Genomic DNA, 26,365 nt, shown 5'->3' on the forward strand with positions numbered 1-26,365 from the left:
TCCTTAAATAGAGCTGGTTTTCTGCTCCTGCTCATGGTCGAAAGGTTGAAGACAACCTCCTTGTGATATAAATTTTTTTTTTTTTTTTTGGGATGAATAAGAATATCATTACCAAAAGGGAAAAGGGAAACAGGGGGCCCCGAGGGGAAGAAAGAAAAATAAAAAGCCAGGTCCTAGCTTAGCTAGGGGCTGGCATGAGCAACAAAAGGAACATTTGAGAGGCCCCAGGAATCAACAATGAGCCTGTTCCTTGGGGTGTCAGTACAACAAGAAGGAGGAGCTAGCGATAACTTTGCTTTAATTTCAAAGGAAATGGAATCCCAAATCTTCTGATAAGAGCGAGAGTTGGAGGTCCATTTCCTGATATTGCGCTCCATCCAAATGTGGTTTAGAGTTGCACAAAAAGCTAATTTGCCGACTGAGTCGCAAATAGAATGGCCAGCGAAGGTCATGTCAATCCAGATCCATTCCCTTGAGAAAGGGAGGATTCTTCTGCAGGCAGGCCAGCACTTGGACAAGATTCCTTTCCTGATGGTAGCAGCAGTAGGGCAATCAAAGAAGAGATGATCCAAGTCTTCAGTATTGTTCCAACAGAGGCAGAAAGCAGGAGAGACTAAGATCTGTCTGGACCGAAGGAAAGACTGAGTTGGTAAGCATTTGTTAAAAATTCTCCAGGCGGTGAAGCAATGCCGAGGGATATGATGCTTGAACCATAGAAGTTTGCACCACGGGGCCAACGGTCCGTGCTGCCTAATGAGATTCCAGGCAGCCTTGGATGAGAAGGAGCAAGAATTGTTGGACTTCCAAGTAACACAGTCACCTCCAGAAGCAGGTCTTCTGGTAATGGTGTGAAGCTCATTCTAGATGAGACCTAGGGAGGTGGAGGCAGTGGGGGGAGGAGCCCAGCCATCATGATCGTTGATGTCAGGTATTAGGGAAAGCCTGTTGAGACCTGAAGCATAGATGGTTCTCGGGGTGACCAAGTGGATGAGAATTCCCATGGGGTGCCAGTGGTCCAACCACAAGTAGGAGGAAAGCCCATCACCAATACTGGAGCGTGACTGGGAGGACCAGATGACGACTATCAAGGATCTTACGCCAGACCCAAGAGGCATCGGATAAGGCTGAAGCAGTCCAGATAGAGTCTTGGTGAAGAAGACTTGAATATAACCAGTCGACCCAGATACTTTTCTGCTTTGAGGCTATCTTCCAAATGAGGTTGATGATACCCGTAGAATTCACTTCTTTTATTCTACGGACGCCTAGACCTCCTTTTTTTGGGAGACACACAGCTGCCCAGTTGATAGGATGGAGGAATCTAGTAGATTCATTGCCCTTCCAAAGAAAAGAGGCCATGAGAGACTCCAGAGATTTAATGACAGATTGAGGGAGCCCAAAGATACCTGACCAATATATATAAGACGATTCCAGAACTGATTTGATGAGAAACAATCTGCTCGCATAGGATAGAAGCTTGCCTTTCCAAAGCTGGAGCCTCTTCCTAATAAGATCAAGCATAGGGGTGCAGTGGTGGGCTGAAAGTCTTGCCGGAATCAAATTAATTACTTGCGATATAAATTAAAACCCCATAGTCCTTATTTTATTCCTTCCCCATCTGTGTCAGTATTTTCCAGAAATACCCCCACTTAAGTAATTGCTTCCAATTATGTCCTCAACTCTATTACTCTTTTCTTGTTGGTTCTGAATTTCAAATTAATTATAAAGTCGCCCCTGTACTCTTAATTTAAGCTTTCTAATTTTCTTTGGGGCCCATACTGATCCCAAAACAGGGTTTTGTGACCCAGGATTGCATCAGCTGTTGACCTGTTGAAACCAACTTGTGCTTATATGTGTTCAATTTATATGCTCCAATGCTGAATCCCCACCCAAGTGATGTATAAACTTGAAATTGTGAATCTTGCCATTGTGTTGTGGCCTCACTCTTACTACAAAACAACATTATATAGTATAATTCTAAGTGAATTTGAATTTAACACATTCAAATAATAAAAATAGTAATAAAAACAAAAAATAATAATAATAATAATAATAATGGAGGAGGTTACCTATGACGCCAACATGCAGTTTCCAGCCAATAATGTGACAGGGCATATAAGGAATCCGCATGCTGGTGTTGTGCGGTTACTACAAAACAACCCTCTCCTTGCTGTAGAAGAAAAGTCACTCTCCCTGGTCTCCCGCAAAGAAAGCTTTCTTTGACAAAAATCTAGAATTAATTGGCTTGACCTTGGAGACTCTAACTCTGCTTACCTCCACCACTTCTTGAATGCCCGCACAAATGCTAATTCAATCCCTCTCATTGCTCACTATGGGTCCTGTCTCCTCTCTTTCCAAGCTATCAAAGCTGAAGCAGTTTCTTATTTCTCAGATCTCTTCCTCCCCCCCCCCCCCCCCTTTCCCTGATGATCAGTTCAGAATTAGTGTGAAGAGAATAATTTGACTTGTCACTCATGATAGAGGTCCTCATTATTGATAATGAGATTACAACCCAAGAGGGTAAAAAGGGAAAAAGTGAAAATAATATAAAACCCTAATGTAGCCTAATATAAAGTGATAAGATGCTAATCCCATGGATCTCAACATGATCTCATTAATAAATGCATCTCCCCCTCCCACCTCCTAAACTCCCTCCAAGCCATCCCCTCAAATGAGGAAATTCTCTCAGCTATTCTCTCCCACAAGCCAAATAAGGCCCTTGGTCTTGACGGCTTTAGCATGGGGTTCTTCCTTTCCTGCTGGGACTATCAAAGTTGACCTTCTCAAGGCTATCAAAAGTTTCTTCTTCTCTCCCAACCAGATCAAAGGGATTAACCATACCTTTCTCTGTCTCATCCCTAAGAAAGAAGGTGCCTACTCTATGCCTGACTTTAGGCCAATCTCCGTGTGCAACCTTCTTTACAAATTCATTGCCAAGATCCTAGCCAACCACCTCCATTTGGTCACTAGCCACCTTGTCAGTGCAAATCAAATGGCTTCATCTATGGCAGGAGTATTTCAGACAACATCCTTCTTTGTTCTGAAATAGTCTATTAGATAGAAAATCCCACCCTCCGGCAGCCCTCCTCAAAATAGACATCCACAAAGCCTTTGATTCCATTAGATGGGATTGAAATGTCCTTTCCCCTATTTTTGTCCAATGGATTCATTCTTGTTTCTCCTCCCGCCGCTTCTCGGTCCTTATTAATGGCAGTCCAGCTAGTTACCTCCCCCTCCTCTGTGGGCATCCACCAAGGCTACCCCCTCTCCTCTTCCCTGTTCTCCCTTGCTCTTGAACTCCTTTCCCATAGCATCCAACCCAAGACCGATGAGTTCCTCATCTCCCCAATCCCTAAATGTAAGGCCCTTAGGCTCACCTTCTTGCTTTTGCTAATTACCTAATGATTTTCTCTAAGCCCTGACCCCTCCTCCATCTCGTCCATCCTCTCCTCTCTGAGCCTCTTGGTATCCGAATTAACCTCCTCAAATCCCACCTCTTCCTCGCTGGAGTCTTTGACTCCGTCTCCCTCCTTGAGTTGACTAGCTTCTCCCTAGGTCACCTCCCAACCCCTTGATCCCTTCCAGATTGTCTAGCCATCACTGCACCCCTACGCTCAATTCCATCCGCAAAAGACTTTAGCTCTAGAAGGGTAAATACCTCTTATATGTTGGCCATCTTGAGCTGAGTAGATCGGTCCTGCAATCTTCCTACATTACTGGTGTGGTGTCTTTAGCCTCCCTAAATCCACCATTAAGGCCTTAGATCTCTCATGTGTTCATTCCTCTGGAAAGGTTCTGAGACCCTCAGATTCCTTCATCCCCTTAAATGGTCCTCCATCTGCCTCCCTTTTGAGAAGAATCAAAGATTCCAACAATGTGGGCATTCTCAAGCTTATTTGGAAAATTGTGTCCAAGTAGGACTCTATCTGCGTTAAGTGGATCTACTTGGGTCCCAATCCTCTAATGCCTCTTGGGTTTGGCCTAAAATCCTCTCCCTTAGGCTTATTGCCTTAACAACAATCTCCTCCAAAATCGGAAATGGAGCTTCCACTTCGCTCCGACTTGACAACTAGCACCCGTCAGGTATCCTCCTTCCTCTTGTGGGTGCCAGAACCATCTACTCCTCAGGCATCCAAAAAGACTCTTGTTTCCTCCATTATCTCCCTTGGTGCTTGTCCCCCCCCCCCCCCTTCTCCCCTATCTGGGCTGGCCCTCCCCCCTCTCTTGGCCAAATCCCCGCCCTCCCCCCCCCTCCCCCAAAGACTCAATCTCTTGGTTACCTTTTCCCAATGGCCTCTTTTTAACCTCCTCTGCCTAGAACTTCCTGAGACCTAGAGACCCCTTTGTCCCTGTCATAGCTTTACTATTTGGAGAGCACTCTCCCTTTGCCTCCCAACCCAAGCTTTCCTCATCCATAGACACATCCCTACCCCCTCCCTTTTGTGTGCTTTGTTGGAATGGCCTCGAAGACATTGACCACCTTTTCTTCTTCTCCTTTTCTCCCACACTATTTGGCAAAAGGTATTAGGCAGTTGTTGGCCCTATCGTAGAAGAATCCTCCCCTTCTCCAGGGAATGACTGTGGGTAGATATGACTTTCTTAGGGACCTCGATTTGTGACACTACAGGGAAGCTCACTTTCAGTGCCGCCATTTCTCACATTTGGATGAAGCCCAATCTCGAAAGATTGACCTCCAACTCTCGTCCCTTTGACAAGATTTGGAAAGCCATCTTCTTTGATGTTTGCTCCAAGCTCTCTGTTTTACCTCATTGTAATGTTTTAGACACCCCAAGGAACAGGCTCATTGTTTTCTCCTAGGGTTTACCTGAGTGCTCGATTTAGCCTTCTTATCCTAAGCAAGGTTCGAGAACTCGGTTTCGGACCTGGTTTCAGTCAGGCCAAAAATCGAGTTGGACCGAGATCTCGGCGAGTTGGTGCACTTTTTGTTTTTTGAACTCGTTTGATGGTTTCGTTGGGTTTTTGACCCAGTTTGGTCATGAAACTTGGTATACTTCCTATTTTGAGCCATTTAAACACTTTTTATATTTATATTTGTTATTTCATTTGCTTAAGATATTATTAAAAAATAAGCAAATACCCCCTATTTGAATCCAATAAAAATAGTTAAAAAATAAAATTGCAAAAGGATAAAAAGTCAACCCCCCAGTTCAAGAACAAAAACTGGATTTTCGGCGGTAGGTGATGCAGATTCATCATCAAATAAGGCTTGTTTCATTGGGAATAAGTGTAGGGTTGGGATATATATATGTTGGGCCTTTGTTCCCAAGGGTTTTCTATGTATTAGGCCACTTTAGTGGGCCTGAAATAGGGGTATATAGCTTGCATACGGGATTAGCCCAATACTTAGTTTTTATTTTGTGTTTTTAATTGAACCGGTTTAAATTGGTTGCATCCAATTGGTTCAATTGGTCTAATTTAAGTGAAGTGATCCTATTGGCTAAGAGGTTCTTATATCCTATTGGCTACTAGGGAATCTTCTTTATTCTAAGTAGTTTAAATTGTTTTAAGTCATTAGGACTCTATTTTGAGTCTATTTGAGTTTCCTAGTTAGTTTAAGTTGCCTAATAGGTTAGGGATAAGGTTAGGCCATTCCTTTTTAGTGTCTAAATCTATTTTTGAGTCTTCTATATAAGTTTGTAAGGAAGGCCAGCATTGAACACGAATTTGATTAATGAAAAGCTTTTTGTTTGCTGCTGCCCTGCTCTGTTGAGTGTGCATCCTTGTGGTTCTATCAAGGTAGAAAGGACTGGTGGAATCCGGTTGACTCCTTACGCCGTGACGGCTGGGAGGATCTTCTTCAATTCGAAGGTGGTTCTATCCTTCACATCTGTTCAAGCTGCTGCAGTGGAATCTCCAAGAGAAGTTTGACACCCAATTTCTTCTTCTAACCCTCTAATCCTTTCCCCCAATTGATCCCCTTTATGTTTTGTTTGAATCCCATAAACCCTAACTCCATTAAACCCTAGATCTTGCTGTCCAGTTTTACAGAATTTTCAAAACACTTAAAACTCTATAATACCTACATTATTATTGTCCTATAAACCTGCCTAGCCATACCCCTAAGCCCCCTTCCATTATCCTAACCTAAGCCCTAGATTTGACCTAAAACTCGCACTGTCCCATGAAACTGCAACCAGCAGCCCCTTTGTTTCTTGTTATTGGTCCTGGTTTAATTGGCTTCTAGTAGGGCTTTACCCTATCTAGAACTACATTAGTAGGTGCAATTTTCAGCTTTCAAATGTTGGGGGTTTTCTCATATCTAAAAATTTCATAAATCTTAATATGGTAGAACATTGTTAAAAACCAAAAAGTGCGGTAAAATATTCATTTGTTTCGATGTCTAAAAAAAAATTTCATTCAGAGCGATTTTGACAGCATTCGTGCAATATTTTACCACACTTTGGGTTTTTAGCAATGTTTTTTTTTTTTGTGAATATTTTTAGCCATGCGCGAATGCTGTCAAAATCGCTATGAAATATAAATGAAATTTTTTTTAGACATCAAAACAAATGAATATTTTACCGCACTTTTGGTTTTTAGCAATGTTTTACCATATTAAGATTTATGGAATTTTTAGATATGAGAAAAACCCCAACGTTTGAAAGTTGAAAATTGCACCTACCGCCGAAGATCCAATTCTTGTTCTTGAACTAGGGGTTTTAACTTTTATCCTTTTGCAATTTTATTTTTCAACTAGTTTTATTGGATTCAAATAGGGAGGTATTTGCTTATTTATGAATAATATCTCAAGTAAATGAAATTAATTTACTTAAATGATATTACACATAAATAAGTGCATGTCCTGGTTTCTTGCATTGTAAATGTCTGTCCTGGTTTCTGGCATAAATAAGTGTCTATATACCAAGGTTTCCCGCTGAGATGACCGAGACTACCAAGATCTCGGTCAAGACATTGCATTCTTCTATTTCGCCTAGCATCTCGTCTTGGTTTTGCAAAAAAACTGAGATATTACCAAGCATAGTGGCGATCCAAGTCGGTGGAGGGGTGTCTATTCGATATGTCAACAAGTCGCCCGCCATGGCGACCATGTTTTATTTTTTATTTTCCCTATTTTTAATGTCATTTAATTTGCTATAATATATAACCTATAGCATCAAAAATCAACATGAAAGTGTACTACTGTGGTTTAATTCATGAAAGTGTAATATCCATTAGTGTATATTACGTTACACTCATACAAGAAAAAAAAAAAATAGTCGTCGGGACTGAGAATAGTTGCCGGAGGACTAGGAGGAGAAGAAGAAGAACCAAATAAAAAAAAATAATCAAAAAGATACTTTACTTACCTGCTTGAAGAGGTTGCCGAAGCTGGGAGTACTCGTCGGAGCTGAGGAAGGAGGCCGAGAGTCGCTGAAGAGGGGTTCAAAGAACTGCGTCGCCTTTACTGTCGAAGTGTCGAGCCGAAGAAGACTCTGTTTTTGATTTCTATTTTTCCCAACTTAGGGAGATAGGGTATAGTGTATTAGTGTTTAATGCTTTTTTATGTTAATGTGTATTGCAGGTGTAACTTGAAAAGTTACACCTCCACCAATACATATTAAGGAAAAAGCATTAACTCTTAAATGGTTAAAAAAAAATTAATTGTTAAAAACTTAAGTTTTATAATGTGAAACAAGAATATCGCCCGATATGGCCATATGTCATGGTATGGTGTCCATGGAGGCCATATTGGTTGGTATTCTTGATTCACCCATATCGATGGCAACTATGTTACCGAGATCTCGGCGAGTTCTTGTTCCATGATCCTAGGGCTGGCTCAGTCTTGGCTCTTTCTCTTCTCCCCCCCCCCCCCCGCGTGTATATTCCCCCCTCTCCTCTTTTGGGGCTTTTGGTATTGAATTACTTGTTCACCCAATGATAATGGAGAATCAATGATCAATCACCTAAGGCCCTGTCCAATACAGTCAAAATGTAGGCTGAATTTCTGAAGGAGCAGCCTGTGTTGCACCCACATGCTCCACCAAAAACATTAATCTCATTCTATTATCATAAGTCTTATACATAGAAATCCCATATTTATAATCATCAACTAAAACTTTCTTAGATTCCTAAAAGACTCAAAATATCTACAATTTAAAGAGTTGGTAAATTAAAACTCTGCATACAAACTAAAAAAAAAATCTAACTAAAAATTGTAAAACAGTACTTTTCTTTAAGTACTTCTTTTGAGTTACTTAAATACTTTGAGGGATCAGGGAAATCCCATGAAATCGGTCCTACTCTCAATTTTCATATCCTATCATCCCCCCCGGGGGTCCTTTTTCTCAATCTATTGAGCTGAATTTTGCTGGGAGCTTGGTAGTTAATGTAAGACTGGCAAGGATAGGACATTTATTCAGGAATCACCAGTACAATTGAAGGCTTGACGTACTGCGTACTGGTTTGCAACAAGCTCCTCCCCCCCCCCCCTTTTTTATTTGGATGGATAAGTGAAACTTTTTTCAGTCTATGGAAGACATTGGTAGAGGTTGCAAAAACCACAAGAAACATCAATTGTACAACAATAACAAGAAGAAGATGGCCCATGCCATTTAACCAGTAAAAACACTACATAATTGGATATGGACCCTCATGCAAAATAGCTGGATCATATGAGTGGTCCCAACTAAAAGTGGAAAGGGACTTGAAATTGGTGATTTGGTGGATGATTGTGAAGCAAAACCCTCTATGGAGATGCTCACTTATGATTAAACTGGTTAGTATCTCTTGACCAAATCTAGTGTTAGCAGAACTGAGAATGGGAGAATGGCTTGAATGATCAATGAGATCAGTTAAGCTCTCTATTTATAATAATAAAAAGAGATTACAAGGGGAAACACTATTCACGATACTGTTCACGTGAACAGTGTCACACCCTAATTACATGTCTACCCTTGCTCTTAAATACATAAATAAAACACCCAAAAGACCAGAATACCCCCATGGTATTCTGGTGTACATATTCCAACACTCCCCCTCAAGCTGGAGTATGCAAATAAGTAAAGAAGCTCCAGCTTGAACTAATAAGAAAAAAAAATGCTAACACTCCAACATTCTAACATGCCCCCTTAAGTTGGCGCATATACGGCACTAATGCCCAACTTGAACAAAATAGGGAGTAACAGAGTTGTAGCAACTTCCATTCCAGCTTGACACACAGATGGATGGATGAAGCTCCCAAATAGACCTTCAAGAACTTGAAATAATTGATCTTCAAAACCTGGGCAGACTTGATCAACAAAGTGTTCACCAATCTTCAATAGTTGTCCAGTGATGAATCTCAGAGTGTCATAGTGATGTAAAATCTTGAAGTGAAAAACTAGGGCAGCAAGCAGCGGAAACAACTGAATCAACCCAACTATAAATCCTCAAATAGGCACTGTAATCCTCAAATAGGTAGGCAACAACCAAATAACTTCAATACTCTCAATACTTCAATCTCCCCCTTACGGCAAACTCAACCCAATAACAAAGAATACCCAATGGCAATGGTGGAGAAACACTGATCTTCTATGTTTTGCACCAATGTTCCTGCAAGTTCTGCGTTTTGCAATGTCTACAGGTGTATTTTACATAATCCCCCCCCTTACGTGTAGTAGTACACGGGGACAAATAACGAAGATGGTGTAAGAAATAGGGCAAAAGTATGATGTTCCAGAATTTTTCCAAAGGTGCTATGGGTAATTAAAAAAGAAGGAATGACAAATTAGAGTATACCATAAACTTTCAAAGTGGTTATGGGTAAGTGAAAAAGGCAGTGGGATAAAGAATCATGGAGAAAAAACAATGCAACATAGCAATTTTCGACCTTCTTCAATCGATCAAACAGACTTCTTGGATGGAAACTCCTGCATGGGAGAAACACCAAACTCCAATTTGCAGATCTAATAAGAAAACAGATCTGATTTGAAGCAAGGAAAGGCTCCAATCTTCAAGGCTTGAGCAATCTTTAAACAAGGAAGAACCAGTGTGCAAAACTCCAATCTATAAACTCCCATATGCTGAATAGAACTGATGAAGATATCTGGGCAGAATTGATGTAATAAGCTTCTAGAAAAACTTGGACCAGATCTGAATTAAAGAACAATGCTCGGATCAAGTTCTCAAAGTAAGCTGCATATGAACCAGTAGAAAAGCTTCACACAACTGAATAGATTCGTAGTCGCAACCAATAACCATGAACACACTGTTGTTATCCCAAATAAACTGATCTCCAAGGTAGTAGATTCAACTCTTCAACAATGTAAAAGAACTTTGATCTCCAATAGTAGGATACTCAGTCTCAAAACTAGGGCAGCAGTAGTCCTCATAAAGGCAGTAGTAACAAGTTAACCAATCATGCTTACAGAAGCCAATCAACAGAACCAGTAAGGGATGTAGTAAAGCTCAATAGAACCAGCAAGTAGAAGACAATAACTCAGCAGATCTAATAGGAATTGATGCAGCCAGTCACAGAGGAACCAAATAAATATAGGTTGATAGTTGGAGAAATCGATCGTAAGAAAGAAACCTGAATTTGTTCAAAAAATACTCCAAGGATAATGCTGAAATTTGGGTCGAACACTCCTCCAGCATGTATAAGACTCCCCTAAAAAAATCAGCTTGATAGGACAGCCCTAACCCGAAGGAGGGTTTTGGAAAACCCTGAAAGTGAGATTGATATAGGGAAAGGGGGCTTCAATTGCTGATGTAGACTTGCAATAGATGCTGATTAGTACTGCTTGAATGGGACCTCCAATGCGAACAACCAATCTCTAGTTAGAATGAGACTTGGTCTTCAAAAGGGAGAGACACCAAAAAATTTGCAGAAAAGTAGGGCAGCAGCTATCGCAGTAAATAGACCTTCTTCAAGCCATGAATTGATGAAGTAGAGTGTCTCTATTAATGTTAGAACCACCTCCAAAGCACTATAGCAGCTCATCCCTATCCCAAAAAATCGATTTGTGTCAGGGTTTTGGAAAACCCTGTAAAGTAGAGATCGGTTGGGGTAGGGGTCTTCAAAAAAACTTAAAAAGGTGCAATATTGAGGTCAAGTGGTCCTTGTATTGGAGGAAAACAACCCACAAAAAATCAGCATCAACTGGAAGGAGGAATCCTAAAATCGATTGGAGTCAGGGTTTTGAAAAACCCTAAAAAGGTGAGATCGATTGGGTTAACCAAGCTGGAAAAGAAAAGAGAGTGTAGTAGATAGAAGAGGTAGATAGGTGCTGGAAAAGAAAGTAGAGGGAGCTCCAATAATGGAGGATCAGCCTTCATGTGAGGAATCTGATCTTCAAAATTCGGGAAAGCTCCAATATTGCAGGTATGGTTCCAGCAGTATCGATTAGAATTTAGGTTATGAAAAAAAAAAAAAACAGATTGGGAGGAGGGCAACAACTAGATCATTGGATTAGGTTTTTCCTCATTAGTGCTGCCCCCTTACAAGGATGAGAAGAAGGAGAACCTGAGAGAGAGAGAGAGAGAGAGAGAGAAAGGTGGGAGAAGGTGATGGAAGAAAAGAAGGTTTTTTTCTAACCTAGATCAGAGAATTGGCTCTAATGCCATGTTAGCAGAACTGAGAATGGGAGAATGGCTTGAATGATCAATGAGATCAGTCAAGCTCTCTATTTATAATAATAAAAGAGATTACAAGGGGAAACACTATTCACGATACTGTTCAGGTGAACCGTGTCACAACCCTAATTACATTTCTACCCTTGTTCATAAATACATAAATAAAAAATAAATAAAACACCCAAAAGACCAGAATACCCCCATGGTATTCTGGTGTACATATTCCAACATCTAGGAAGTCAAATTCCGATGGAACCATATCTGGAAATTCTAGAGTGGGCAAGTGTTGGTTGAATCGTGAGTTAGAAAAGAGAGAATGAAAGAAAATAATAACTTATATTCATTGATAGGTAAGCCTCTCTATTTATAATAGAGGGGAAAATTCAAAGGGACTGAAATATGCAATGTGGGACTAAAACCCACATAGCCGACTGTAGACATAATTACCCCTAACTAATTGTCTCTATAAGAGCAGTGACTTAAACCTAATAACATAGGAATTAAACTACCCCAAAAGGACCAGAATACCCCCACGGTATTCTGGATTACATATTCCAACACTCCCCGTCAAGCTGGATTATACAAATAAATAAAGAAAGAAGATCCAGCTTAAACTAATAAGGGAACAAAATTAAAAAAAAAAAAAACTCCATAATAATGCTAACACTCCCCCTCAAGTTGGTGCATACAAGGCACTAATGCCCAACTTGAACAAAAAAGGAAAAAACTAAGTTGTAGCAGAATCCAGCTCCAAGACAAATGCAGCTCCCAAATAAGCCTTCAAGAACTTGAAAAAAATAGGTCTTTAAAACCTGGGCAGACTTGATCCGCAAACTTTCACCAATCTTTAACAGCTGTCCAGTGATGAATCTCTGGCTGATAATCTTGAAGATAAGTAATTAGGGTAGCGAGCAGATGAATCAAAAGATCAAGCAGCGGAAAAAATCAACCAAACTATAGAACCTCATATAGGCAGGCAATAACCAAACTTCTTCAATACTTTAATACCAATCTCCCCCTTACGACTAACTCAACCCAATAATGAAGGGTATATCTAATGGCAATGGTGGAAACTCTGATCTTTTATGTTTTGCACCAAGTGTTCCTGTAAGTTCTGCTTCTACAATGTCTGCAGGTGTATTGTACATAATCTCCCCCTCACGTGTAGTAGTACACGTGGACATAACAGAGATGATGTAAGTGATAGGGCAAAAGCATAATATTCCAGAATTTTCCAAAAAAGGTGCTAAGGGTAATGGAAAAAGAAGAAATGGCATATTAGAGAATACCATTATTGTCCAAAGTGGTTATGGGTATATGCCAAAGGTATGTTTTGGGAGGTGGTGAAGTCAAAAGAGCAGTGGGATAATGAATTACGGAGTAAAACAATTCAACATATAAATTTTCAACCATCTTCAAATGATCAAATAAACACTTTTGATGGAAACTCTTGCAAGGGAGAAACTCCTAACTCCAATATTCAAATCTGATAAGTATATAGATCTGATTTGAAGTAAGGACAAGCTCCAATCTTCAAACAAGGAAGAACAAGTGTGCAAAACTCCAATTTATAAACTCTCACATGCTAAATAGAACTGACGAAGATATTTGGACAAAATTGATGTAATAAACTTCAACAAAAATTTGGGTCTGATCTGAATTAGTGAACAATGCTAGGATCAAGCTCCAAAGTAAGCCGGATATGAACCAGAAAAACTTCACATAACTGAATAGGTTCGTAGTTGCAACCAATAGCCTTGGAACACACTGTTGTAATCCCAAATAAGCTGATCTTCAAGTTAGTAGATTCGAGTCTTCGACAATGAAAGAAATTTGATCTCCAATAGAAGGATACTCAGCCTCAATAATAGGGCAGCAGTAGTCCACATAAAGGTAGCAATATCATGTCATCCAGTCATGCTTACAGAAGCCAATCAATAGAACCAGCAAATATAAGATAATAACTCAGCAGATCCAATAGGTAGTTGAAGCAGCCAGCCACATAGGAATCAGTAAAATAGGTTGATAATTGGAAAAATCAAGCCATAAGATGAACCTGAATTTTTTCAATAATAAATCCATGATTGATGCTGAAATTTGGGTCGAATACTCCTCTGATGGTGATAAAAGTCCTCTAAAAAAATCAGCAAGATAGGACATCCCTTCCCCTAAGATCGATTAAAGTCAGGGTTTTGTAAAAAACTCTGAAAGTTGAGATCGATTGTAGGGAAGGGGGCTTCAAAAATTGATGATGACTTGTCAAAGATTGATGATGTATTTGAATAGATGCTGTCCTCTGCGGCTTGAATGGATCTCCAATACGAATAACCAATCTCTATTTGTGTTTAAGACTTGATCTTCAAGAGGGAGAAACACCAAAAATTGCAGAAAAAATAGGGCAGCAGCTATCAAGCAACCCTAACCCTAAATCGATATGTGTCAGGGTTTTGTAAAACCCTGAAAAGGAGGATCGATTGGGGTTAGGAGCCTACAAACATTTGGAAAGAGGCTAATACTGAGGTTGAGTGGTCCTTGTAGTTGGAGTAATTAGCCCTTAAAAAATTAGCAAAAACTGAAACCTGAAAGTCAGGGTTTTTAGTAGGTAACCAAATTAGCAGGCAAGTTAAGGAAGTTTTGCTGTAGAAACAAATCTAGCTATCAGAAAGGGTCCAAACTTAGGTCGAGTAGGGCTTGTAGTAGTAGGGAATCACCCCCAAAAATTCAGCTGCATTGGAAAAGGGAAACCCTAAAGTTGATTGGAGTCAGGGTTTTTCAAAACCTTGACAAGTTGAGATCGCTTAGGGTAGGGGCTAGAATGGTTAATGAGAGATGGAGAAAAAGAAAAAAGGGAAGTAGGACACTAGAATAGGGTAGTAAGGTGCTGGAAAAGATTAGCAAAGGGAGCTCCAATGGTAGAAGGTCAGCCTTCTATGATGATAAGGTTCTGATCTCCAAAGAATTCTAGGAAACTCCAAATTGCAGAGATGGTTACAGCAGTTTTTAATAGAAAAAAATAGATACAATGGAGGAGGGCAGCAACTAAATCATTGGATATTGTATTTACCTCATTAGTGCTGCCCCCTTGCAAGATGAGAAGAAAAAAAACAGAAGAAGGAGAAACCGAGAAAGAGAGAAGAAGGTAGAGATCGATTGAAGAGATGGAGTAGGGTTTTTTCTCCTTTTCTAACCTAGATTAGACCAGCTTTGATACCATGTTGGTTGAATCGTGAGTTAGAAAAGAGAGAATGAGAGAAAATAATAACTTATATTCATTGATAGGTAGCCCCTCTATTTATAATAGAGGGGAAAATACAAAGGGACTGAAATAGGCGATGTTGGACTAAAACCCACATAGCCGACTGTAGACATAATTACCCCTAACTTACTGTCTCTATAAGAACTGTGACTTAAACCTAATAACATAGGAATTAAACTACACCAAAAGGACCAGAATACCCCCACGGTATTCTGGATTACATATTCCAACAAGAAGTTTTCTGTCGAGGGCTCTTGTAGGTATATCTATATATACTATATAGGGCTATACCTGATCATGTGTTCAGTCTATTTGATGAGATTGATCTTATATGAGTATAGTTGTTTTTGTTGTACTATTATGCCCATGACTGGTTTTATTACACTTGTTCTTCATGATTTGTCAATATGATTGTTGATCATAAAAAATAAAAAAATAAAAAAAGGGAAGAAGAAACCTTAGTGAGCCTGGTTCCACATCATGAGTTTTATTATTCCTCATCTTATGTATTATTCAGTCATGAATTGAACATATACCTGGCTTGATTCTTGTATCATAAATCGTAATCCAGGATCAAGACTATGCTCAATTTCAAAACAATATATCTAACTTTGTTTTACCTCCCAATGCAAAATAATTACTTTGCTTCACTTTCCACCATAGAGAATTGGAAAAAATTGAAAGGGATGGGGATGACCTTTATCTACCAACTGCTCCCAGCAAACTTGTTCGTGGAATTCAATTGGATAGTGGGATACCTCTACAGTCAGCTGCGAAAGTTCCTATTATGATCACATTTAATGTGGTCGATAGAGATGGAGATCACAACATTATAAAACCACAAGCATGCATCTTCAAGGTACGCCAGTTTGTTTTTCATGCGCACTGAGTTGATTGTTGACCAAGTGTTCCTCAACTGTGCACAAGACCCAAATTGGAACCATGTGATTTTTCTTGGGCACTAACAGTTCTGGAAACAACATTTGAGTTGCCAATTCAGCTTATTTGTGAGTGTTTTTCTTACAGTTGGAATTATCCAGTACCATGCTGCTGGTGCCAATTTTGGTTGACCGAACGTCACTGAAGTTGTCTATGTTCTCAAGTCTATCAATGAATTTGTGATGTTGGCATATGCAACATAAAACATGGTTCTTCTTTTCCAGGTTGGAGATGATTGTCGGCAGGATGTTCTTGCCCTTCAAGTGATTTCACTTCTCAAAGACATTTTTGAAGCAGCAGGGCTTAACCTCTACCTGTTCCCATATGGAGTTCTTCCAACTGACCCAGAGAGAGGCATAATCGAGGTATAATGGTGGCTATATTGGTGGCATGACCTAATGTGTATTATATACCTTAGTAGTCTGATAAACATTAGCATATTGGGATTGCCATTGTTTTTCCTCTTTTGTCAAAATGTGAGTTCAGTTTTCATTTTAAAGTGGTATGTACAATATGGGAAATCATCCCCACTTTGCAGAAAAAAGGCTGAAGCTTAGGACAGTCTCCAAACTCACCCTTCCCAGTATCCCGCATAGGTGGGACCAGCTCTGATTAATGGCCCTTTTAATTTGGCAAAATTTGTTAAATTATCAGGAGTTTGAATCAACAATCCAAATTTGTGATATCTATCTTCGACATGAAAATGTTGCAGGAGCCTGTTTTCACTCTTGTTCTGGACTTTCTCTAACATATTATTACTACATATTTAATGTGTGTTTTACATGACTTGAAGTGATTGTTGACCAGTGCATGTTAACAGCCGCACCGAAGATCTTAATTTCTATAACAAATTAGGATTTGAAATCAGTACCTGCAAAGTAGAAGTGAGAAAGAGAAAGAGAGAGAGCAATTGCTGTACCACGTCAAACTTTGTCTATCATGGTACCCTGCAGTTTATTTATAACTAAGCAATTCGACTGTTTGTAGGAATCCTACTCACAGTCAATGTCTAATTACAAGAGGAAAAGAAGTGAGACTTAAACTAACAAAAAACTACTGACTAAGCTAACCTATATCACGATAGGGACACTCCCCCTATCATGATCACTAACAAAGAACTTCGCCGCCAACTGTACTGCAGGATAAGACATAAATAACCCTGCAGTAAATGTACATAACTTAACATTCCCCCTCAAGCTGGTAACAAATCAGGATCAAAAACCAGTACTTGCAAAGTAGGAGAGAGACTGTGTAACATCTCGAACCCAGACAGAGTTCTAGGCACTGCTCTTGCAAGCACCGACCCAGAAGGTCACAAATAAACATGTAAAAGTAGTAGCAAAAGTCCCAGTATCGCATACAACACTACGGAAGCTTAAAGGTTAAGTTACATTTTAAGAGTTAATTTATGCACTGGTAGCAAATAACTGCATTTACGTTAGATTTAGGTTAGGGAGATAAGTAGGAGAGGAGGAAGAGGTTGGAGGAAGGAGTCGTCAAGAGAAGAGAGAAGAGAGAAGAGAATATGTTATGTTGTGAATACGGTTGTATTGGAGAGACTTCTCCATACACCTATATTACTTCAAACATAATAAGGAGAAAATTACATCCACCTCCCTAGGGAGGTACAAGGGAAATAAAGAAGAAAGAATAGAATTACATAATAAGGCAACTAGTAATAAGACCACCCCTATTACATGACTTCTAACACTCCCCGTCAAGCTGGAGAATATATATCATGCATTCCCAGCTTGCTTGGGAGAGTACTAAACCAAAAAGAGCCAAATGCCTTGGTGAAGATATCTGCCAACTGATCACCAGTCTTCACAAAAGGAGCACAAATACAGTCATAGTCTATCTTCTCCTTGATGAAATGCCTATCAACCTCAATGTGCTTAGTCTGGTCATGTTGAACAGGGTTGTGAGCAATACTAATGGCAGCCTTGTTGTCATAGTCATGGTATAAAATCTCGCGATATATCGGCGATATATCGCCATATTTCGTAAATCTCGACATGTCCGAGATACGAAACACTTCCGAAACAAAAAAATACAATATCTCGTTGATATATTACGATATCGACGATATATCGTGGATCTCACGATATATCGCGAGATATTGAAAAAGTGACAAATAGTGTCACACTAAGGCCCCTTTTATACCATATTTCGCAACTCTTGGTCGATATTTCGACCGAGAGTTGCTGAAAATCAATTTTTCTCTCTTCTTCCTCATTTTTTGCTTCTTTTCCTCCCTTCCAAGCCTCATCCAAGCATTGTTGAAGCTCCTTGTCGCCGGGAAGACGTCAGAGGGTCATCTAAGCTCATCATCCAAGCCTATTTTCATTATTTAAGGTAAATTCTATTTCTCTAAAACTATTTTTTTAAAAAAAACTTTGTACAAATGTTGTTGGATGTTGATGATATTAATATATGTTAGACACGGAGGCCGATCTACTGACCTCACGGTGTCAAATTTTTTCCCATATGTATTTTTTTTATTTTTTTCTGGTTTTAAAAATTCATTTTCCTACAACTAAAATAGGAAATAATTAGGGGTAATATGACTTAGATGGTAATGAATTAAATATATGTTAGACACCAATGGCCGATCTACGCTTCACAGATGTCGGATTTATTTTTCTACTCTTAAATAATTCTTTTAATTTTCAAAAATTAAGAAAAATATATAAAAAATTAAAAAAACAGAAATAAATAAGGAAAAATATGAGTTTTAAGTTTAAAAAATAATGAAAAAATATGAAAGTTATTTCTATATGTTTTGAGATGCATTACATGTATATTATGTTTACTAATTTTTGGTTTTGTTGTGTTAGGTCAATACTTATATTAACATTATATATAAAAAATTGGTTTTAATTATGTGAAAAATATAAGGGTTAGGGGAAAAATATTAAATAACTATACAAGTGTATTAGTAATCTAAAAGTGTCAATTGAAGTGCATCTACATTAAGTTTTTTAATTATTTGTGTTACTTACATTCGGTAGAAACAAGTATCATTATGGCGGATCGTGATAGACAACGTGCGAAAGGCAAGCAAAAGGTGGGGAAAGTAGTCAACAAAGGGGCGGAGGGAACAAAGAGAACAGAGGGAACAAGAGAGACCGGCCACCAAAGATAGGGGTGACATTGCATGGTTACATGGTACTCCCATTGATGCGGATAAGAGAAAATCTATATGTAACTATTGTCACATGCAATTTATGGGAGGTGGGTCCAGTAGACTTAAACAACATCTGACTGGAGGATCTAAAGATGTTGTAGGTTGTCATATGGTCCCTCTGAAGTAGCCAGGAGATTGGTGATAGTTTGAAGGGAAGAAAGAAGAGGAAGGCCGACAAGCAAAGGATAAGAGAACAACTTGAGGATACAGTGAGGAGTTCGATGGGAGGAGGAAGACGATACAATGATGATGATGATGACTCCTCCTCCTCCTCGATGATGATGACATGCGATCGATGACATACAAACAAGAGAGGAGGCTAGGGATTTTAGGCGGACTGTTTCAAGGAGTAGAGTAAGTTTTCAAGATGATCAGCAGAGACAAAGAGTAGGGGGTAGTGGGAGAGGCGTTCGGAGGTCCTAGAATTTTGAATCCTTTTAAAAGATCACAAAGTGCGAGGGCAGTCCCAACACCTCTACCAGATCAGTACCACCATCAACATCTCGATCCTAAATTGCATAAGGAGAAAGGAAGCGATCAACCCTAATCAAAGGAGCATGGAAGGGGATGAAGGGATTGGTTAAAGAATCAATAGCTAAGTGGATGCTATACCATACCATCCCAGCAAACACTGCACAAGGCCCCCATTATGATACCATGATAGATACCATTGCAGAGGCTGGCCCAGGATTCAAGGGCCCCACCCCATATGAGATAATGAATGTTTATCTACCTCAACAAAAGAGTGAGATTGATGAGTACATTAGTGAGATGAGGAATATGTGGGAGACATATGGGGTGACTATAATGGCAGATGGATGGACTGAGCCTACAAGAAAGTCCATCATCAATTTCATGGTTTATTGTAATGGGAGGACAGTGTTCCTCAAATCTGTGGATGCATCCAAAGAGATAAAGGATGCAAAATATATTTACAGATTGTTAAAGGAAGTAGTGGAAAAAGATGTGGGTATTGAGAATGTTGTCCAGATTGTAACGGACAATGGAAGTAACTTCAAGCTGGCCGGTGAGAAGATGATGAACAATAGTAAGTACCGGCTCTTCTGGACTCCTTGTGCAGCCCATTGCATTGACTTAATGCTAAAAGATATGGGAAAGTTAAAGTTGGTGAAGACTGTGGTTGAAAGTGCAAGACAAGTCACCAACTTTGTATACAACCACTCCTATGCACTCAATCTATTGAGGGAAAAATGTGGGGGTGACTTGGTTAGGCCTGGCATCACAAGATTTGCCACCAACTACATTGCTCTCAAAAGCATTGAGACAAAGAAGGCCGGGCTGAGAAGCATGTTTGCTTCTGAGGAGTGGTTTGAATGGAAGGGTTCCAAGACTGCAAATGGGAGGGAAGCACAAACAACGATGTCATCTGAGGACTTCTGGACCAAACTAAGCAAAGTGGTGAAAGTTTTAGAACCAGTAGTTAAAGTTCTACATGTTGCTGACTCCGCTCTGAAGGGCCCAACCATGCCAGTCCTATATGCTGCAATAGACTTGATGAAAGATAGTGTCTATAGTGTGGCTCCTCGCAGTAGCAAACGCTTCTTAGATATCATAAATGCTCGCTGGGAGAATCAACTTATGCATCCACTGTATAAGGCTGGTGAGTAAATTTGTTTTATGTTTACTAATTCATAGTATTATTATTTACTAATTACCTATGCATTTGACAATACCTCTATTCTATATGTTATATTTCAGCATACTACTTGAACCCTAAGTATCAATATAACAATAGGCTTGGGTTGGAAACTCAACTTATTGATGCTGTGAAACAAGTAGTGAAGAAGTTGGAGCCAGATGGTGCACTACAAGCAATTTGCAACAATGAAGTGAGTTCATTTGGAAACTCAACTTATTGATGCTTTCAAATAAGTAGTGAAGAAGTACTTATTAATTTTCCACATGGGTGTAGATCAAGGTATTTAGGGATGCATTTGGACGTTTTGGAACTGAGGCTGCGATATAAGGCAGAGCACGTGGTGATGCTGGTAATTCTTTTAAGTTTTAAATTACATATGTATTGAAATTTGAAAGTTGAAAGTTGAAACAACATTTGACACATGTCTTTTTTGTTGTAAACTTGTAATGCAGCTGAATGGTGGGTGTTGTATGGGGAATCGGCTGAAAACTTAAGAAGAATAGCAATTAAAGTCCTTGCCCAAACATGTTCTGCATCTGGTTGTGAGAGGAACTGGAGTACCTTTGCACTCATCCACTCCAAGAGGCGCAACAGATTGGGGTCTCAACGTTTATCTGACATGGTGTATGCGCACTACAACTCGAGGCTGAAACCGCAACACATACGCACGGGACATGAGGGACAGAGGGGCACCATTGATCCGGCCGACATCTTTCAAGTCGACTGCACGATAAGGACCCTATGTGGATGGGTGAGGGATAGAGGTGAGCCAATGTTGGATGAGGAGGGAGGTAGGCCCGACCCCACGATAGCTTCCGAGATTGGCGATGATGTGGACGAGTATATGGGCCGACAAGGGTCGATACATGCAAGGGAAGCCTCACCCATACCATTCCACCACCGGTGGCAATGTCGCATGATGAAGACTGGTCTAAGTCCTCAAATGATGATGATTGATGCTGGTGGTGGTGATGGTGATGCTGGTGGTGGTAATGCTGGTGGTGGTGATGCTGGTGAAGAATTTGACGGCATGCGAGAGCGTTATGTGGTAGGCCAGGAGGCCCAGGATACGGCACCTGTAGAGCCACTCCGATTCACTGGAGAGACACAGTTTGATCATGCTACACAAGATACGGACCACGGAGCACGTGCCCCCGCACCCCCACCCTCGAGAGGCACCCTACATACATACAACAGGAAGCGTAGGGGTCGACAAACACAGTTGCAACCTGATCACATGGACATTGATAACCTATCTAGCTCTGTTGGTGGTTTGAGTATGGGTGATAGGGAGGGAGGACCGACTGGACATTGGCGTGCCCCATCTTTTGACGCATATGCCACTCCATTGGCATCGGATTATGGTGCATCACAACCTTACGGTGGATATGGATATGGATCATCATCCATAGGCGTTAGTGGGTAGGGACTGACTGATCCCACCGGGACATACTGGATCATCTTTTGTAGATAACATCTTTGCATACCCTAGCGGACCTAGCTACCAACCTCACCAGCCATACATGCAGCCAATGCCATCGCCTCTTGCGCCGGCGCCAACATCATATCACAGTGGATCATCTTCTTCACAGACTGGATCGATTGGTAACCCTAGTTTATATCCTAGGATAGGTTACCTACAGTATGTTGATGATTCCATTTACGTGACACTTGTGGATGACTACACTCGTTTCTTCTCCGATTCTATACCGTGGCCCACATATGTCCTTCAAACAGAGAGCAATGGACGTCGACTCCAGCGAGGCATGAGTGGGATTGATCCAGGGAGGCACAAAGAACTACTATTAGCAGTTTAGCACTTGTAATTTGTAACTTAAGTTGTGATTTCATTAATCTATTGTATTTAACTATTTATACATTAGGGTCGGCGACCGTATGTCAATCAAGGGTGCAAGCCCAAAACACCAATTTGAATTCACATTTTTACAATTTTATGGTTTAAATGTGTTTATTAAGCTTAAATAAGGCTGTCCATGAAGTTTCAAGCCTAGATATGGCCAAATACCCCCCGAGATGGACCCTCGAAATATTGCAGAAAAAATGCAATATTTCGGTCATATTTCGCGATATCTCGGATATTTCGGATATCTCGGTAGGCCCGAGATACCGATATATCGCAAGATATAGTACTATGGTCATAGTACAGCCTCATAGGTCCTTCAGTGTCAAATCCCAGTTCCTGAACAAGTCTTTTTAACCAGATGAGCTCACACACTCCATGTGCCATAGCTCTAAATTCTGCCTCGGCACTAGATTTGGCTACAACATGCTGTTTCTTACTTCTCTATGTGACTAGGTTACCTCCCACAAAGGTACAATAGCCGGAGGTAGATCTCCTGTCTGTAATGGAACCAGCCCAATCGGCTTCTGTGAAACCTTCCACTCTTAAGTGATTGTGCCTTGCATACAACAGTCCTTTCCCTGGAGAGGACTTCAAATTCCTTAGAATGCGATACACAGCATCCAAGTGGCCACTCTTGGGAGCATACATGAATTGGCTGACCACCCCCACTGCATAAGAGATATCTGGCCGAGTCATAGAGAGATAGATAAGCTTCCCCACTAGCCTTTGATACTTCCCCGCATCAACAAGAGAAGGACCACAATCCTCTCCTAGTTTGTGACTCTGCTCAATAGGAGAGCTTGCTGGTTTGTAGCCTAACATCCCTGTCTCCGTTAACAAATCAAGAATAAACCTCCTTTGACATATGTTGATTCCTTTCTTCGTCCTTGATACTTCAATTCCTAAGAAGTACTTCAAGGGACCCAGATCTTTGATCTCAAATTGTTGTGCCAAGTAGCTCTTTAATTTACCTATCTCAGTTGTATCATTTCCTGTGACCACGATATCATCAACATAGACAACGAGAGCTATGATAGTACTATTACTCCGCTTGGTAAAGAGAGTGTGATCAGCTTGACTCTGGGAATATCCATTCTTCAGAATAGCCTATCAGAAGCATTCAAACTATGCCTTTGGTGACTGTTTGAGACCATACAGAGCCTTCTTAAAGAGGCACACTTTCCCTTCAGCTGAAGGCATCTTGAAGCTTGGTGGGGTTTGCATGTACACTTCCTCTTCCAAGTCGCCATGAAGGAAGGCATTCTTCACATCCAACTGATATAAAGGCCAATCTTTATTGGCAGCCAAAGATAAAAAAACTCTTATTGAGTTTTGCTTGGCCACAGTGGCAAATGTCACCTGGTAGTCAATTCCATAGACTTGACTGTACCCCTTGGCCACCAACCTTGCTTTGTATCTCTCAACACTGCCATCAGATTTATACTTGATTGTGTAGACCCATCTGCATCCAACTGGGACACGTCCCTTAGGAAGGTCCTCAAGTTGCCAAGTACCATTCTTCTCAAGTGCCATCATCTCCTCAGACATGGCTTGTCTCCACTTTAGGTCAGATATAGCATCAATGACATTCTTGGGAATGGAAGCAGTAGAGAGAGCAGTAATAAAGGCAAGACCTGTAGGAGAAAGTGCATCATAGGAAACAAACTGGGATATAGGATTAGAACAAGCTCTTTTCCCTTTCCTAACAGCAATAGGAAGGTCCAAATCAGATGGAGGAGAAGGAATGTCACCTGATTGAGAAGAATGAATCTCAAGATGTGGATCTGGATCTGAGGAGGACTCTTAGTAGGTCTTCTTTCCTGTATTATGCAAGCCTTCACCTTTTTTATATGTAATGTGGTAATCATTCTCCTTACCAGAACCACTTTCAACAACCAATTCTGTATCCCCCTCTGGTTGATCATCAACCTCAACCACATCTACAGTCCTGTGTTTTCCAATGTCAAGCATAAAAGGAGATGTAGGTAGAGGAGAAAGGAAGAAATCATCAGTAGCCTGTTCACTCCCACAATTCTCCCCCTGAAGAGGATGCTGAGAAGGGACAAACAAAGGGACAGACTCAAGAAATTTAACATCCTTGGAAATGATACATCTGCGGGAAGAGGGGTGATAACACTTGTAACCCTTGGTAGTAGAAGAGTATCCAAGGAAGAGACACTTGAGAGCTTTGGGGTCAAGTTTGGTGCGGGCAAAATTGTTTACATGCACATAACAAACACAGCCAAAGACTCTAGGGGGAAGAGAAAAAGCAGAGGCCTTGGGAGATAAGATCTCCAAGGGAGATTTGAAAGCAAGAAACTTGATAGGCATACGGTTGATGAGAAAGGAGGCAGTGAGAAGAGCCGCGGACCAGAAGGTCTTGGGGACATGCATGCCAAACAAGAGACTACAGGTGACCTCCAGTAGATGGCAATTTTTCCTCTCAGCAACCCCATTTTGTTGGGGCATGTCAACACACGCGAGCTGATGGATAATGCCATGAGTAGTAAAGAAGGTTTGAAGGCCTCCAAACATGAACTCTCCCCCTTTATCAGATCGAACAATTTTGATTCGAGTCTCAAATTGAGTAAGAATCATTTGATAAAAATTCTGAAAGGCATCACAAACATCACTTTTATGCTTCAGAAAAACAGTCCATGTAGCACATGAAAAATCATCAACAAATGACACAAAGTAACGATAGCCAAATAAAGAAGTAGTAGGGGAAGGACCCAAACATCAGTATGCATAATATGGAAAGGAGCAACAGTTCTATTACCATGATAAGGATATGAAGACCGACAATGTTTGGCAAACATTCATGGTTCACATTGAAAAACATGAGAAGAGGCAATAGAAGAAAATAATTGAGGCAATTGTTTCCCCATTACAACAAAAGATGGATGGCTAAGACGATGATGTCATAACATAACAGAATCCACAGAACTACTATCATTATGGCCACACACATAGGATTGAGCTGTGGGCAAAAGAGGGTAAAAAAGATAGAGGCCTTGCTCCTCACGTCCACTACCAATAATCTTCTTCGTCACCAAATCCTGAAAAAGATAGTGACAAGGAAAAAGTATGACACAACAGTTGAGAGATTTAGTTAGATGACTCACAGATAAAAGGTTAGGGAAATGAAGAACAGAAGTGAGGGAAATAGATGATGTCATAGGGATATTACCCTTACCAAAGATGGAGGAAAGGGAGCCATCAGCTACCCTAACCTTATCCTTACCAGAGCAAATGATATAGGAATCATTATAATGAGACATACCACTCATGTGGTCTATGGCACCAGAGTCAATGACCCAAGACTGGGCGGCAGTAGAAGCTGAGGTGGAGACCTGTAAAGCTAAGGATGATGAGGAGCCAGCCACACTAGATGTAGAAGATGTGCTCAACTGTGACACGACCTTGCGAACCACTGCATCCATAAAGGTGGAGTCATCATGTGGAGCATCAGCCTCAGTCGTAGCGGAATGAGCTTGAGCGCCCCGTCTACGGCCTCCACGACCACGTGTACCAGGAGGACGACTATGGAGAGACCAACACCTATCCTTGGTGTGTCCAGTTCGTCCACAATGATCACATTTAAATCTGTCTCGCCCAACTCCACTAGCACCAACTGTCTCTACAGTACTAGCTTCCTCACGGTTAGGCCCTTGGCCTCTACCACCTCCACGGGTGTCCCGAAATGAACTGGAATTGAGGGCTGACCTCTCATGAGATGATGCTGGTGGTGGTTCCATAGTAAGCTGCCGAGTCTCTTTACTTTGTAAGTGACTATAGACCTCACTAAGAGAGGGAAGGGGAGACCGGCCTAACAGCTGGAGTCTAACTGGCTCATAGTCAGGGTTCAGACCACCAAGTAAAAAGAAG

General features: G+C 40.6%; 1 protein-coding gene across 3 annotated transcripts in view; it reads left to right on the top strand.

Moving 5' to 3' along the window:
* Nucleotides 1-26,365, top strand: part of LOC122670775 (phosphatidylinositol 4-kinase alpha 1-like) — a 90,373-nt gene that overhangs the window by 53,249 nt on the left and 10,759 nt on the right. For all 3 annotated transcript variants that reach the window (XM_043867756.1, XM_043867758.1, XM_043867757.1), the window contains 2 exons: nucleotides 15,491-15,686; nucleotides 15,991-16,131. In XM_043867756.1, the coding sequence (XP_043723691.1) occupies nucleotides 15,491-15,686; nucleotides 15,991-16,131 (337 nt within the window). The remainder of the gene's footprint in view (nucleotides 1-15,490; nucleotides 15,687-15,990; nucleotides 16,132-26,365) is intronic.

Source organism: Telopea speciosissima, chromosome 8 (assembly GCF_018873765.1).
Source record: "Telopea speciosissima isolate NSW1024214 ecotype Mountain lineage chromosome 8, Tspe_v1, whole genome shotgun sequence".
Lineage (NCBI taxonomy): Eukaryota > Viridiplantae > Streptophyta > Magnoliopsida > Proteales > Proteaceae > Telopea > Telopea speciosissima.